The 15,838-nt window shown below is 36.3% G+C and overlaps 1 protein-coding gene across 1 annotated transcript in view; it reads left to right on the top strand.

The window, feature by feature from the left end:
• Positions 1-8,641: 8,641 nt before the first annotated feature.
• Positions 8,642-15,838, top strand: part of LOC139811778 (uncharacterized) — a 7,876-nt gene continuing 679 nt past the window's right edge. Inside the window, exons 1-3 of the mRNA XM_071776164.1 lie at positions 8,642-11,661; positions 12,567-12,710; positions 13,151-15,838. The exon at positions 13,151-15,838 is cut by the window's right edge and continues 679 nt beyond it. Of these exons, the coding sequence (XP_071632265.1) occupies positions 11,613-11,661; positions 12,567-12,710; positions 13,151-15,838 (2,881 nt within the window). The 5' untranslated portion in view covers positions 8,642-11,612. The remainder of the gene's footprint in view (positions 11,662-12,566; positions 12,711-13,150) is intronic.

The raw sequence follows: 15,838 nt of genomic DNA, 5'->3' as shown, positions 1-15,838 counted from the left end.
ATAAACAATAGCCGAAGGCCCGTACTCTTAGCTCACTTTTATCACAAATGCGCACATTTAACACATATAGTTTACGTTACATGTACTGTAGAATCTTAGAAATAAATGTGCGCATTTATCGATAAAAGCGAACTGAGAAAACGGGCCGAAGTCTACTAATGGCTTGCAGATTATATACCACCGTTGTAAAAATTGGATGCAGGGATATAAATTTAGTTCACCCCCATGCTATATTATTCTTCCCCTTTACATTGAAACATCTCTGAAATTGGTTCGACGCACATAGAGTGTAACAAACGTTTCTTGCTGTTTCTGCGTCACATACGTTACTTTCCTTTCCTTTTGCATCTGCCGGAAATCCGACTGAAGGTGATTAACGGTAAATCGGGAAAAATATGCGAAGAATAATGTTTTACTTATTGGTGTTTGCTAACATCAAAAAGATCACCATTAAGAAGTTAATATAATTATGTCTTGCTCAATTTAGAAATTAATTGGATCTGAAAATTAAATAATTTCCTTTTGCACGAGCCGAAATAATTAATAAGATATTTTATTTTTTCTATTATATGCAAAATGAAGATAAACCTCGAATAATATACGAATCGCCGGTTCAGATTACGGAAAACTGTGATAAATCGAATGTTTATTTAATACATGTGCTTCGCGCGCGGAATTTAATACGGATACCGAGGCGTATGTTGTGATCCATTTTCTCTGCATAAAAAGGTTATTACAAAGGCATTGCGTCCAATAAGTCTAGACTTAGCTGAAAATAATCTTCCATTTCATCTCATTCCCGGAAAATCTCTTTGTACTTCGTGTTTAACAAAATTCCAACATCGTCATGAAATTTTTGACGAGAATGATGATGAAAATTCTGATTTAATCTATGAGCCACCTAACGCAGCAGAGGAATCTGTGAATGAAGCGTGTACTTCTCTTGATATATCTCCTGTTAAACTTAAAAGACTTTTATCTGACGCAAGACCACCTGCCGTTAAAAGAAAAGTACTCAAAATTTCTGAAGTTATTACCAGTAAACTACATAACACTTATAATTTCCTGTTTTTACCTGATGAAAATCAACGTGACACACAAGCTGAGTTATGCCCTCATTATGAAGAACTAATTGAGAAATTGAAACGCAGAATGGAAACAGCTGAATCTGTTCAAGAAAAAGTAAACATTTTGAGTCTTCTTCCTTCAACTTACACTTCTTCGCAAATTCAGAAAGATTTTAAAGTGACAGAATATTTAGTTCATAAAACGAGAGAGTTGGTAAAAAAACAAGGAGTTTTGCCGAAAGTAGAATTTAAGAAACCGAGCAATATTCTTGGTATTGATACTATTAAAACAGTAGAAACGTTTTATCAAAATGATGATTACAGTAGGATGATGCCAGGGAAGACAGATTGTATCTATACGTCGATAAGATGGATCAAAGGAAAACGTTCAAAAAAAGCTGCTTTTATGCGATTTAAAGGAACTGTACGCAGATTTTAAAACACAATTTCCAAATATCAAAATAGGTTTTTCCAAATTTGCAGAGCTCAGACCAAAATTCTGCATCCTAGCAGGTGGCACTGGTACTCATTCCGTTTGCGTTTGTTTGTACCATCAGAACGTGAAGCTCTTAGGGTCAATTTCACCAACATCGGTTAACTGTAACCTTCGGTTAAACTCACTCTTCATCTTTTTCTAACTGCCCCCTTAGAAAGAGACGAAGAGTGAGTTTAACCGAAGGTTACAGTTAACCGACGTTGGTGAAACTGTCCCTTAGCCATTAAAACTAAACGTTCTTACCAAGAACTTCTCGCATTAATGGTTTGTGACATTGATAAAGAATCGTGTATGCTAACTAAATGTACAGAGTGCCCAGGTGTAGCTGCTGTACTTGAAGTCTTAAAGGATGATTTACAAGATTATGATGAATTGGCTGAACAAATGCACGTCTCTTTTAAACGATGGGCATCGACTGATAGTTGCCAACTCACTTCACATACACTTGTTTTGCATGAGTTTGTTGAGCACTTGTGTGAAAAGCTTGACCAACTGAAAGTTCATCACTACGTTGCTAAAAAACAAGTAGAATTTCTCAACTGGCAGAAGAAAAATCTAAAGGACGGAGAATACATTGTGTCAGGAGACTTTTCAGAAAATATATCTTGTGTTGTACAAGATGAGGTTCAATCGTTTCATTGGTCAGGTCAGCAAACAACGTTACATCCATTTGTCATTTATTGGAGGGAAGATGGTGCTCTGAAATTAAAAAGTTTGTGTTTCGTTAGCGATTATCTTACTCATAACACCGTTGCTGTTTACCATTTTCAAAAAGTTTTACTTACTTACATGAAAGAAAATCACTCTAATATCTGCAAAATCATGTATTTTTCTGACGGTTCTGCAGCTCAGTACAAAAATCGAAAAAAATTAATTAACTTGAGTCATCACAAAATAGACTTTAATGTAAACGCTGAATGGCACTTTTTCGCCACTTTCCACGGAAAAGGGCCATGCGATGGTATAGGAGGAACAGTGAAAAGATTAGTCAGGAAGGCTAGTTTGCAGTGCTCTATTAACGACCAAATTATATTACCCCGGGATGTTTTTGAATACTGTTCGACTTATATTAACGGTATACTATTTTTTTTCTGTTCTAAACATGAAATTGAGAAAACAGGAGATTCTTGACAAACGATTTAAAATAGCGAAACCGATTCCTGAAACTCGTTTATTCCACAGTTTCCACCCCGTCAACGAATCAAGTATCCAGGCAAAGAAAACGTCTATGTCAAGAGAAGTGGTAACGTTTAAAATCGTCAAGAACCGCCAAAAGTAAAATCGTCTATCGTGACAACAGAAAACGAGTAAAGTCGCAAAATTCACCAAAAGAAAACATCTGTACCCCAAAACGTGAGAGGCAGGGGGACTCACGGTAATAAAGCACCCCAAAGGAGACAAATTTCTACCACGTCCACGCCGTTGTCTCTGGGTGATGCTGAGAGTAGAATAGGAAATAGCATTATACATGTAAACATAAACTAATTTGTATTGTGTCAATAAATAGTATATCTATATGTACGACAAAGATATTGAGAGATAAATCGTATAAAAAACGAACGCTCAATCGATGCAAACATTTCCTGAAATTTTTTTTCAAAAACAATTACTATTATGTTACTAACATACATGTTGGACACTAACATTCATAAATTGTAGTTGTTTATATGCCATTACGCGCGAATACGTGTCACTTTCCGACTAGCGAGTAACTATTTTTCGGGGCGGTTTTTAAGGTTACTTAGGTGCTTGTAACTTTTGAAGGGCTGCGAATAACAAGATGAATGTTTTTTTTTCTTCAAATCTGACACAAAACACTAAAATTTCCACCCAACAAAAAATTTGTAGCCCGTCCCCCACATGCTCTTTTTAGGCTTCAAACATGCTATGTTTTTGATAAACACGTAACTGTAAGGGGTGATATGTTGTGAAGGGGATGAAACGGTGGGTTCTCTTAATTTTTTTTATAGTATCCATATGTATATTAATTTTCGATACAATATTGGCCACTAATTTCGAACTGTTCAATATTTTTACGACGGGCGAAATGTTGTAAATATGCGTTTTCATAGGCAATATTTAACCCTCATTATAAAGGGTTTAGGCTTCAGTTGAGACTTAATCGACAAACATATGATAAAGTACTACTTGTAAGCTTTCGAATGAGCCCAAGCTGAGCCTTGTAGCTTACATCAGTAAAGAGTTATGACTCATTGAATAATACTAAAATTTTGCTCAAATAGCCCCCTCGAGACGAGTTACATTATTTATATCGGAACGGAAAATGTGTGGAAAAATTTGAAAAAATTATTTTTGTATCCTTAAAAGTATAGGGAATATGTAAAATAATTATCGAGGAAATAAAAAATGGTCGTGCAAAAGGCATTTGGTCATTTAAAATGGAATTACCTACTCATATTTTTTTAATACCATCCTTTTTATGCATATAATTTGAGCAATTGAACATATAATTAGATATATTATAGATTTTTGGTTGTACTTTTTCTCAGATTACATTAGGGAGATGCTGGTATCGGTGTAGCGAGTAGTACTGTAGTTGTGTCAGCTGGATTTTCGCTCGTAAACGTCGCCGCATCGTGAGTGAGTGCGCCGACAGAGATGCGACACCGGAGGAGGACCACGGAGAGGAGGAGGAGGTCTGGGAGGCATCAGGTGACGGCGGAGCAACCGTGGGGTGAGTACTTGATTGTTATTCGTTTATTATTTTACTGTCCTGTGGCAGATTTTGCCACTTTTTCAAGCGCGACGTGATTCGCCCTTACATTATACTCGAATCATTAATTTATTACTCGTACAATACAAGTATTGATTATCTTGGGCACTGCAATGCTTTAATGTAAAAATATTTCTGTTACAGATCAACGCAGGGTTACAACTTATAACTCCGCTGTTGCGCATCGGCCGGTGAGTGATTTTTTTCATTTCAACGCGAATTAAAATTAAAGATAAAAATATAATTAAAAAAAAATATTTTTATCTTTGTTTCTTTGATTTTAATTCACGTTATAACTTATTTAAGGAAATTTACAAACAAAATTACAACGAGTACGCATGGCAGCCATTAATGTGACGGAATTTCTTGATTTTTGTCTTCCGATATGATATGTTTCGGTTCCGATTTCGATTTTCTAGCTAACAAAAGTATCGGTATTGCGCAAATTACAATTTTTTTCCGATTTCGGTTCATTAAAATTTTTATTAAATTAAATTGTTTACATACGCAGCTGCCATGCGTATATACTCGTAATTTCGTTCGTAAATTTCCTTAAATATGTACTTGTCAAAATTCTCTAGCGATTCATCTCTCGAATATTATACAGCAGCCAGACAAATCCGCGGGTTGTTAGGCTCTCAGGTAAACGAGACTTCGATATCGCAACTGCCGTTTTATATATAAAAAAAGGGGGGAGAAAGGAGGAGGGTCCCTAAGGCCTGTTTTCGGCACCCCTTCAAAATTGGACCATAATGGCTGGAATCACTTCCTTATACCCTTGGAAGTAATATTTAGTCAATTCCAGCCTAAACGGAAGTATTTAGAGTGTATACTTCAAGTATACATGGTGCATCAGCGCGCCCGTATCAAGCATTTTTTTGGAAAACTAAGCGTTTTTGAGAAAAATGTTTCAGATAAAAGTTGTATGGTTTCAAGGGGGACATAAGATGGTGTCATTGGTTTGACCTTGGATAGTCATTTGAAGGTCACGTGAATGTCGATTTCAATATTTTATATAGAACCCCCTATTTTTTTACATATCTTAATTGTAGCTTATTTCGAGAGCTTTCCAAAACACTCATAACTAAGTCATTTTTTATTAAGTACTTTGCGAGTTATGAGGCTTCTTACAGATAGATTTGTAGAAACGTTACTTAAGGAGATCCGAGATTGAAATCATATTATTCATTCTTGTTGATTCTCCACACGTGAACAGTAAAATCGTAAACGTAATCTTCCTTTAAGAAGCCACGTAGAGTGGGGTGTTGGATTTACGTGAGTTCCCTTGCCTGTCACTTTTTGGGGTGCTAGATTAAAAAAGTGAGTCCCCTTGCCTCTCACCTTTTGAGGTGCTTGATTAAGGTGAGTCCCCTTGCCTCTCACCTTTTGGGGTGCTTGTTAAGGTGAGTCCCCTTGCCTCTCACCTTTTGGGGTGCTTGATTAAGGTGAGTCCCCTTGCCTCTCACCTTTTGGGGTGCTTGGTTAAGGTGAGTCCCCTTGCTTCTCACCTTTTGGGGTGCTTGGTTAAGGTAAGTCCCCTTGCCACTCAACATTTGGGGTGCTTGATTAAGGTGAGTCACCTTGCCTCTCACCTTTTGGGGTGCTTAGTTAAGGTGAGTCTGATGAAATGACTATCCAAGGTCAAACCAATGACACCATCTTATGTCCCCCTTGAAACCATACAACTTTTATCTGAAACATTTTTCTCAATAACGCTTAGTTTTCCAAAAAATGCTTGATACGGGCGCGCTGATGCACCATGTATACTTGAAGTATACACTCTAAATACTTCCGTTTAGGCTGGAATTGACTAAATATTACTTCCAAGGGTATAAGGAAGTGATTCCAGCCATTTTGGCCCAATTTTGAAGGGGTGCCGAAAACAGGCCTTAGGGACCCTCCTCCTTTCCTAGTATTTTTTTTTAATATTTATCCCGCGAAAGACGGTTCTCTGCCGATCTTCTAGCCAATTTCTGATCTCGTGTATGTACTCCGACATCAGTAAGTCTCGAGAGAAAATCTGTCGTGCGAATTTCACGCTTTCTGCTTGGGTCGTCGTTTCGACGTTCCCACTGCAATTTACGAATAACTCGATCGCTAAGGCTGAAGAGTCTTTCAAAACGAGGGCGATTACAAATTACAGAGCACTTACGTCTCGTTCAATAGAATTTGTATGCAATCGCTACTCTATCTATCGTCAATTTATTAGTTATTACGCATTTTAATATAATTCTTTCTATAAAAATAAATATGTTATCTTGGAGCGTTTCTAACGCATACAAATTAAAAGCAAACTCGTTTCGCAAACTTGCGATCACATGATTTTGTTGCTGGCCCCTAACTGCCTCGGCTTCGCCTCGGGCATCATGGCGCGCAGTGCAGGAATCTCAACTTTCTGCCCTTGTAGTGTAAATATACTATTCTCAATACTAGGCCGAAAGTACGTCGTTCCGGCTTCCAAATTACGGCAGAAAGCCTAACTTTTATGCCGTGATAGTGTCGCGCATGCGTTCTGCGACAGCGGGCCGAAAGAAATTACTCATACACTGATGAGACTGGTACACAATACACAAGACGGCCGAAAGTCGAGAGTCGCTCACTCTGTTACATAGAAACTTATTCGCGCGCATTAATACAATAAAAGAAGTTCCCATCATACAGTAGAACCTCTATCTTCTGTATTAACATTCTAACCACACTCCGCTAATTACTCTTGATTTCTAACCTTAAAATTTATTTACAATTGATGTATGCCAATATTTGACAGTTATCTAATTTTGTGAATTGTGCATAATAGAAATTGCTATTACTACAATTATGAGTGCAAATGAATCATCCGATGAATCATCAGATGAAGATGAAGTTAACAGAAATTTTGAAGCCGAAGCGCAATTAATTATTGAAACTGACACCTTACCTAAGAAATCTGCCGAGAGATACCTACTTGTGTACGAAACATATAAAAAATGGAAAACGGAACATAAAAATGCATTGTCACAATCCGAAGAAGATAATCTTATAGTATATTTCAAAGTTTACAAACAAGGTTAAGTCCGGCAACGTTGTGGAGTGTGTACTCAATGTTGAAAAACATATTATACACAAGAGAGAACATTGATTTAAGCAAGTATTACAAGTTAATAAATATAATTAAAAATAAAGCCAAAGGTTATAAACCAAAGAAATCTGCTGTGTTCACATGGGATGAAATTATGAAGTTCATGAATGATGCGCCGGATCACCAATATTTAGGATTAAAGTATGTATTTATTTACATTTTTATTAATTATTTAGCTAATTTGTAATTTTCTATCTTTACTTTTATATTTGAAGGTTATTCTGATCTTTGGTATTTGTGGAGCTACTAGATGTAAAGAGCTTAAAGATCTTGGAGTTGCCGATGTAGAAGATCTAGGTAATAAATACTTTGTTACTATAAGTGATTCGAAAAATGGACTCGCTCGTCAATTTGTAATCGGAGGCCTTTTTTATGAAAGAGTCAAGAAGTACATATCATTGAAGCCTACTGATTTTACTACTGAAAGATTTTTTATTCAATACCATAAGGGTAAATGCCAGCGCCAAGTAATCGGAAGAAACACTATTGGTCTTATTCCTAAAAATATTGCTGAATATTTAGAGTTAAATAATCCGAAACGATATACTGGACACTGCTTCCGACGAACGTCGGCAACACTTTTGTCTAACTCTGGCGCAAACACAACTATGCTCAAACAGTTGGGAGGGTGGAAATCGACTGAGATAGCACAAAGTAATGCTTTTATTTAATAAAAAAAAATTATCCAACTCTATAAAATACAAACTTATACTTCAATATTACATTTTTTTTAATAAATACTATAATATTTTTTTTTACAGCATATGTTCAAAATTCCTTAAAGAACAGGCAACAAATTTTTGACAACATAACTCATGCAGCCACATCCAATGCTTCCACATCTAATGCTCAGTCAAACCCTCAACCATCGACGAGTAAGAACAGTGCAGCTAGTGCAATAGGGATTGATAGAAATGAAGCGTCTATTCCATTAGAAATTGGTTATGATGATTTTCATGAAGAGTTCGAAGTTGATAATGACGCTTTAGCAGAGCTAGAGAAATTGATTCCACCAGAAGAATCGATTTTACCAAAAGAACTTACTTTACCAAAAGAACTGATTCTACCAGGACAGTCAAAACAGTCACCAACTTTTTTTATGCCGGGAGCAAGAGAAAAATAGTTGTAAATGCTAATAGTGAATCAATCAAGCCAACGCATTTCATGAACAAACCACCGATCTCTGTTGTTCACTGTCCAGAAAGAAAATAACCACCAATAAAAGAAATAAATTTGAAACAACTGAAAGGGATAACCAGGCATCAGATTTAACTTCTACTCATTCAGCTAAAATCAAAGATTCAAGTATAAAATATGAAAATTGTGTGTTTCATGGCAATATTGTTAATAATTTTTATTACTCGCAAAATAATGACCAAGCTTCATAAAACTATAATAAAAGTTCGTTTTACAAATTAATAAAAAATAAGTATTCCAGAAAAATAACTACATTTATTTATTTAGATGTATTTGATTTGAAGCCTGCCCCCGACCAGCAGCACTCGCTTCGCTCGTGCAGCAAATGTCGGGGCAGGCATCAATATCATTTAACACACGAATGCAATTTCATTTGTACTTTCGGCCTAGTATTGAGAAAAATAGTATACACTACATGGGCAAAAAGTTGAGAGCCCTGAACTGCGCGCCATGATGCCCTCGGCTTCGCCTCGGGCATCATGGCGCGCAGTGCAGGAATCTCAACTTTCTGCCCTTGTAGTGTAATATACTATATCTCCTCGTGGATCGTTATCAACGACTTCGATGGCTAAAAACTATAAAGTAAAAGAATCTTTTACTTAGTTTTTATCGGTATTTTAGCATTTTAGTTGAAGAAAAAACAATGGAAATTGGACGAAGAATCACATATTTGTGCAAATTATAAATGTGCCTCTTATATCAAGCCACCAAGTTTTCTCTAAAAGTTAATTTTGAAATGGATATGCAGCGAAACCGGATAAGAATATCGTATTTTCTACTCGAAAGAACTAAAATAAAAGTTTGCGAAAAGGTCGACTCGGTATATTTTAAAACGTAACGATCGTAACTACTGTCAAATCTCATCAACATTTTACACTCACTTTACCCCAAGATTGAAAACGCATAAAATTATTCGTGACTTTAATCGGCTGTGTCCAAAAATATGTCTAAGATAAATAAAAGATGTATTCCAGAAAATCCAAACATCGCTTGTAACGCCCATGACTGAGAGACTATTTCATACGTTTAGACGTTATATATATTGGAGTCAAACGGAGCACGCCAATCGATTTGTTCGGTTCAATAAACTCTTCGCTCGTAAGAATTTACTTAAATTTTAGTCCCTACATCTTTCCCTAACTTTTCATATTTTTTATATACAAAATGTAACAAAAATATAATAATAATAGAGTAGTAACAGTAATAAAAGTACGCTGTTATTGATATCGTATTTTACAGTTACTTCTTAAGCAAGCCTCAAAACAAGGCAACAACGTGACACGTATGATACTAACTGAAGATAAACACGTCTATATAAATACTTATACATTTAAGAGTTTATATTTTCGTGAGAATGAGTAAAGGTGGCAAGTATAGATAGCGTAGCTAAAAGAAAATAACTGAGTGAATAATAAATGAGTGATCTGAAAAAAAAATCTTATTTTGTTATAAAAATCTTTAATTTTATTTGAAATTCAATGCTTGCTTTTCTATTTCTGCGTTATAATCATTTAAACCAAACTTTGATGCAATAAAGCCGAACAAGTCTTCAAGACAGTTCTGTAATAGTTTTATGCTTCATAGTTATTTTTATAAACAGTTTTGGTCATTAACGATTTTTTAACCAATTTTTAACAATTACGTCTAGCATGACACTTAGTCAAAATGTGTCGTCCTAGACGTAATGGCTTGTCTACAATAGCTCCAAGATTATGCAGTAGGACGTAAGCAGTAAGCTGTTGACCAACCACAGTCGATTATTCTTGAATTGTAAAAATCTTATTAGTTAATAGCTTACTGCTTACGTCTTACTGCATATTCTTATATTTTTACGGCTATTGTAGACGAGCCACAACTGTTAATTAAAAGTTGTTAATTGAACAATATATATCTCTTTGTAAAACGACCGCCGACGCGACCCATCCCTGCTGCAATAGTTGCACTGTCGCTGTTCACGCCGTATGCCATGCATCGAAGCGTACAAAACAGCGGTAGCCGAAGTCTACTACGGCCCGTAGACTATACATACACCGTTGTAGAAATTAGATGCAGGGATATAAATTTAGTTTACTTCTATGCTGTGTGTTCTTCCCCTTTACATCGAAACATCTCTGAAATTGGTTTGACGCACATAAAACGTAACTAACGTTTCTTGCTGTCTCTGCGCCGCGCGCGTTACTTTTCGTTTGCATCTGCCGGAAATCCAATTGAAGTTGATTAATGGTAAATCGGGAAAAATATTCAAAGAATAATGTTTTACTTATTGGCGTTTGCTAACATCAAGAAGACCGCTATTAAGAAGTCAATATATTATGTCTTGCTCAACATTTATAAATTAATTGGATCTGAAGATTAAATAATTTTTGCACGAGTCGAAATAATTAATAAGATATTATATCTATATACATCTAGTATTTATTATATACAAGATGAAGATAAACTGTATATTCTACAAATTTAGATTTTGTGTTAGACATTTAGGGAGCTTTCCAGCAAGCGATACAAGTCGACACAAGTGTCGTTTTGTCTTTGTTACCTATTCATTGTCAAAAAAGAAAGGTAGAACGACGTTTGTGTCGACTTTCCTTACTGGAAAACTCCCTTAATCATTCTTTTTACGTGGAATTAGTTATTCTAATTTTTAATGTGAGAATACTGGAGCGCCCTGCTCTTATCTCTCTACTTCCTCTACTCTCCCCTCCACGGGGGTATACCGATGCTGCGCGGGCCGAATAGGCGAGACACACGAGATTTGGCCGCGTTAAGAAGCGGTTGTTCTTGAAGGAGAGTTATAATATACATTTATATATAGTCATTAATAAGAGTGTTTTTCTTAATTTGACCCACTCCCGGCACTACGATCCTCTCAGGTTATGGGCCCAGCACGCTTCCACTGCGCATGAAAAAAAAATCGCGTGTGCTTGTGCAGTAAATTTTGTGGGCGCGGAAAATTTCGAGGCAAGGACCTTTTATACGGTGTGCTGAGATTCGAGGTGAGAGATGGCTGATGGTGTGCAAAAAGCCGATGCGGAAATGTCGCAAGAAGCCAGTAAGTAATATTTTATGTGTTACCTTGTTACCCGAGAAAACACGGCGTATAGGTACGCATACGCATTGAAGTTCTGTGTGTAAATGCGTAATTGTACTATAGGGGTGAGTAAAAATACGCTCGTGGCGAAAGAGAAAATCTCGCGACAAAGTAAAAGCCGGGAGTGCGTGAAGTCGTTGTTCTTAAAGGAAAATGCACATATTAAACGCGACTTCATAAAGTATATCCTTTAAGGAAAAATATAAAAGAAAAGATGTAAAATTTAAGAAAATTAAAAGTGCAAGTCGGAAAAATAAAACGGTGCGACAATGATACTGGTGTGTGGTGTGCTATTTGAGCCTTGCCCGCGCGGTCAAAAGAATTCAGTTGTTTTGGTTCCGAGAATTGATATGCGCGGCCAGAGCATAACAGAGGACTCGAAGGAGAAGGAGCGCGGTGCGTTGCGCGACGCTCGAGCGAAGGAGTAAAAGAGAGAGGTGAGAAAGATATAAGACATAGCGCGCGGCTGAGCTCTTTCTCTATTACCGAGTAGAGACATATGTTTACAAACGCGGGCTTTTGGCGTCTTTTGATCGCTGCGGCTCGGCCGACCCATGGGTATACGTATACAAATGTATGTATGTGAACATGTATGTCACACATACACGATTAAATCAGATTGAATTAATATATGCATATATCAACGGAGAGTACATATTCAATGGTGCGAAACTAGGTGTGATCTTAAGGCGAGTTATTGGTGTCTTAAACTATTATTTTATATTATTTAGAAAACAGATTAGCTCAAATAATTAAACTGCAGTTTGGTTTTTCACCATCTAAATTGCGATTTAACAAACTGAAAATTTAGAGTTATAACAATATTTTGGCAATTCCAGATTAATTAACTAATAAAATTTTTACAGTAAAAAAGGATCTTCTGGATCTGTGGACATATTTGAAAATTGCATTCGATTTAGATGGAGTGCACAAAGGGGAGAAAGTGACTCTCAATGTAGAGGATGAATCCCTTCTGATAAACACAGAGTTGGGAGCAAATTACAGATCTGGTGAGTTTATTGAGTTGAAAGTCGGTGTGTATTTGGTGTGAAATGTGTTGGTGAGAAAAATATATATACATACGTATGAAAGAGACAGTGCTTGTGTGTATATGGGCTAGCACATATACATATAACACTCGCACACATAATTAAATACTTTATGATCTCTTTAATTTAAAAATCGATTAACAAAATAATTTTGCAAAATTTAAAAATTAATCACTCTGATGGGTAATGCGGGTAGTATGTATTTGTTGTTCGATATTATATTACCTAAATTACTTAAATAAATGTATGAGAAGTCTTGTTGTTCGGATCATTATACGTCTGTTTGCCTTGGTGTCAGCCATACTAGTTGTTCGGTCAACTGACTCTTAGGCATAGTCCATATGGCTACAATTAAATTTTCATGCTAAAATGCAGGACTCTAATTACCAAATCTTATGCAGAGAAAAGAATGCTGTCGGATAGGTTATGGAAGAGCCTATTAATCTGGCGTGAGGACAAACTCCTCAATAACCTGCCGCTGGAGATGCCGAGGACTCCATCTGAGTGTCTCCCAGCTACCGGTGAAGCAAGTGTTCTGGAAATTGTTGAAAAATCGGAGAAGCGAGACAAGGAAGGTGTGGACGGTGAGATAGGCGAGTTTGGCGACGGTGAGATAGGCGAGTTTGGCAAAGGAATGATGGTGAGTTTGTTGGCCAATATGGCCACGGTAGCTGAGGTCGCCAAAGAGGGTAAAACTTTACCTATGATAGTTGGTAATGAAATTGTATCTGACCCCAAGACTAGTGACTACCTCAAACGCATTAAAGATAGCATTAAACCTAATCCTCCAGTCTCAAAGAAGACATTACTCGAAGATTCAGAAATCAATGAACTTCCAGCTTTGACCAAAGTTAGAATGCAAGAAACCAAAATCTCAGAAATGACGAGTGTCCTCTCGAAATTCTGTACCACTACCACCAAGACTATGGAGCAATTTGGTGCGTCGTTGCTCCAGCTGAATCAGCTGATTATGATTCAGGAAAATGTTTTGGCTGTGTCTCAAAAAGAATGTGCACAGCAGTTGAAAACAACTGAGAAAGTGTACGAATTGATTAAAATTATGAGAGAGGAGTGGGGCACACAGATCACTAGATTTGACAATGTGGTTGATAAATTGGTCACCACGTACAATCTAGTAGATATTGAAGATGAGGGAGAATATGAGGTAAATGATAAAAGGAAACAAACTGAGTATGTGGCAACCGGCGGTAATAAAAGTTTAGAATCTAAAATCTCGAGTGCAGTCAAAGAACAACTGGAAAATTTGAGGCGCGAAGATTTTACGCACAGTAAGGATAAAGCTGCTAATTCGTTGATTAATACAGTTAAAGATACCTTAAAGTTTGAATTCATAAATAAAGGTGCGAATATGAGGCGTGATTACAAATTGAACTTAAATATGAAATATGAACATTTCTATGATTACTTTTCATCGGAACTTAGAACATGTAATTTACTACATATAATAGATAATTCTATTATTTCCAACATACAAGATGAAAGTGTATTAAATGAGCAAAAATTTAAAGTTAGAGATATTTTAATAAATCATATTGATCCATATTATCATGCTAAAATAGTACATATGCAAAACCCAAGAGAGATTTTAAATAAAATTAAAGAGATTAAAAGGTGTGAAATAAATGTAATCTTTCATTCAATAAAAAAGCAATTATACAACATGAAATATATAATCGGTAAAACAAAGGCGAGTGAATTCTGTGAAAAGTTTGAAGAGATTATTAGAAATTATGAGAATTCTCCGGGTGCCACACCTTTGTCTGAAAACGAAAAACGAGATGCCTTCTACAATGCTGTTATGATCTCAGTGCCGCAAATACAATCAATAGAGTTTGTCACCAAAAACTCTAACGGTGCGAGTCTTTCATATGACCAATTAAAACTTCTTGTTATGCAAGACGAAGCGGCGCGAAATCAGGTGCGAGGTGGGCAAAATGAGGTGAGGACAGCAAATTTGGCTAACTTGGAAAAAGTACGTTGCTATGAATGTCAAGGCTATGGACACATAGGTGCGAAGTGTCCAAGGAGAGGTCTGTCTGGCAGACAATGCTACAACTGCGGCGAGTTTGGAGACCACAGGGCGGCGGAATGCCCCAATCATCCAAAGAAATTCAATCAACAAAGAGGAGGATACAGGTATAATAATGTTCGTTCCCGAGGTCGAGGTATTAACCAAAGACGAGGTTTAAAACGAAAAGCTGAGTATAATGGAAAATCAGAAAATGCGAAAAGAGGAAAATATAATGGTCCTAGAGGAAAGGGCAGAAACAATTACAAAAATACTAACAATAGGTGCGATAAGGGTGGGAACAAAGGAAATAATTCAGATCAAGGGACTCAACAGAACGGCGGAAACTCTACAGAGAAAACAAATAATCAAGGTGAGCATGATATTTCAAATCTAGCGAGTGGTGTCGTGTCCCTGATAGCTGATAATTTCGATATCACGAATACTAAAACTAGGTGTTTGAATACTGAATCTATAAATCAAAATAGATTCTTTTCGAATTTTCTAGCAGATTCAGGTGCGACCGAACATTTAACGAATTCTAAAATTATTTTTAAGACATTTGATGAATTTGATAACGGTGTGATTAAATGTGCTAACAAAGATGAGTCAGCGGACTTAAAAACGGAGGGAGCTGGAAACATTGAAATTAGACTAGAAAACGGTAACTTACTAGAAATAGACAAAGTCATTTGCGCAGCTCTTACAGAGAATTTATTGTCACTACGAAAATTTGCAGAGATGGGGTTAGGTATATATTTAGACAATGAAAAGATTGATATTTTTGACCCTATTTCTGAAGAATTATTTATTACTGGTGTGTATAAAAGACCATATTGGATAATAGAACTAGAAATTCTTAAAGATAATAGGTATGATAAAACATCACATAAAATAGTGAACAGGCGAGTTATAGCAAATTTAGCTGAAAAAATATCAGGTGCGAGAAAATATATTACTCGTAGTGTGACAGCCAAAGAAAAGACACAAATAAACTCTGAAACTGACAAAATACCGAAAGAATCTGAAAAGAGCGTACAAGAAAATAAAATTGGTGAGA

This window comes from Temnothorax longispinosus, chromosome 4 (assembly GCF_030848805.1).
Source record: "Temnothorax longispinosus isolate EJ_2023e chromosome 4, Tlon_JGU_v1, whole genome shotgun sequence".
NCBI lineage: Eukaryota > Metazoa > Arthropoda > Insecta > Hymenoptera > Formicidae > Temnothorax > Temnothorax longispinosus.
This window is presented reverse-complemented; position numbering and strand designations above follow the sequence as displayed.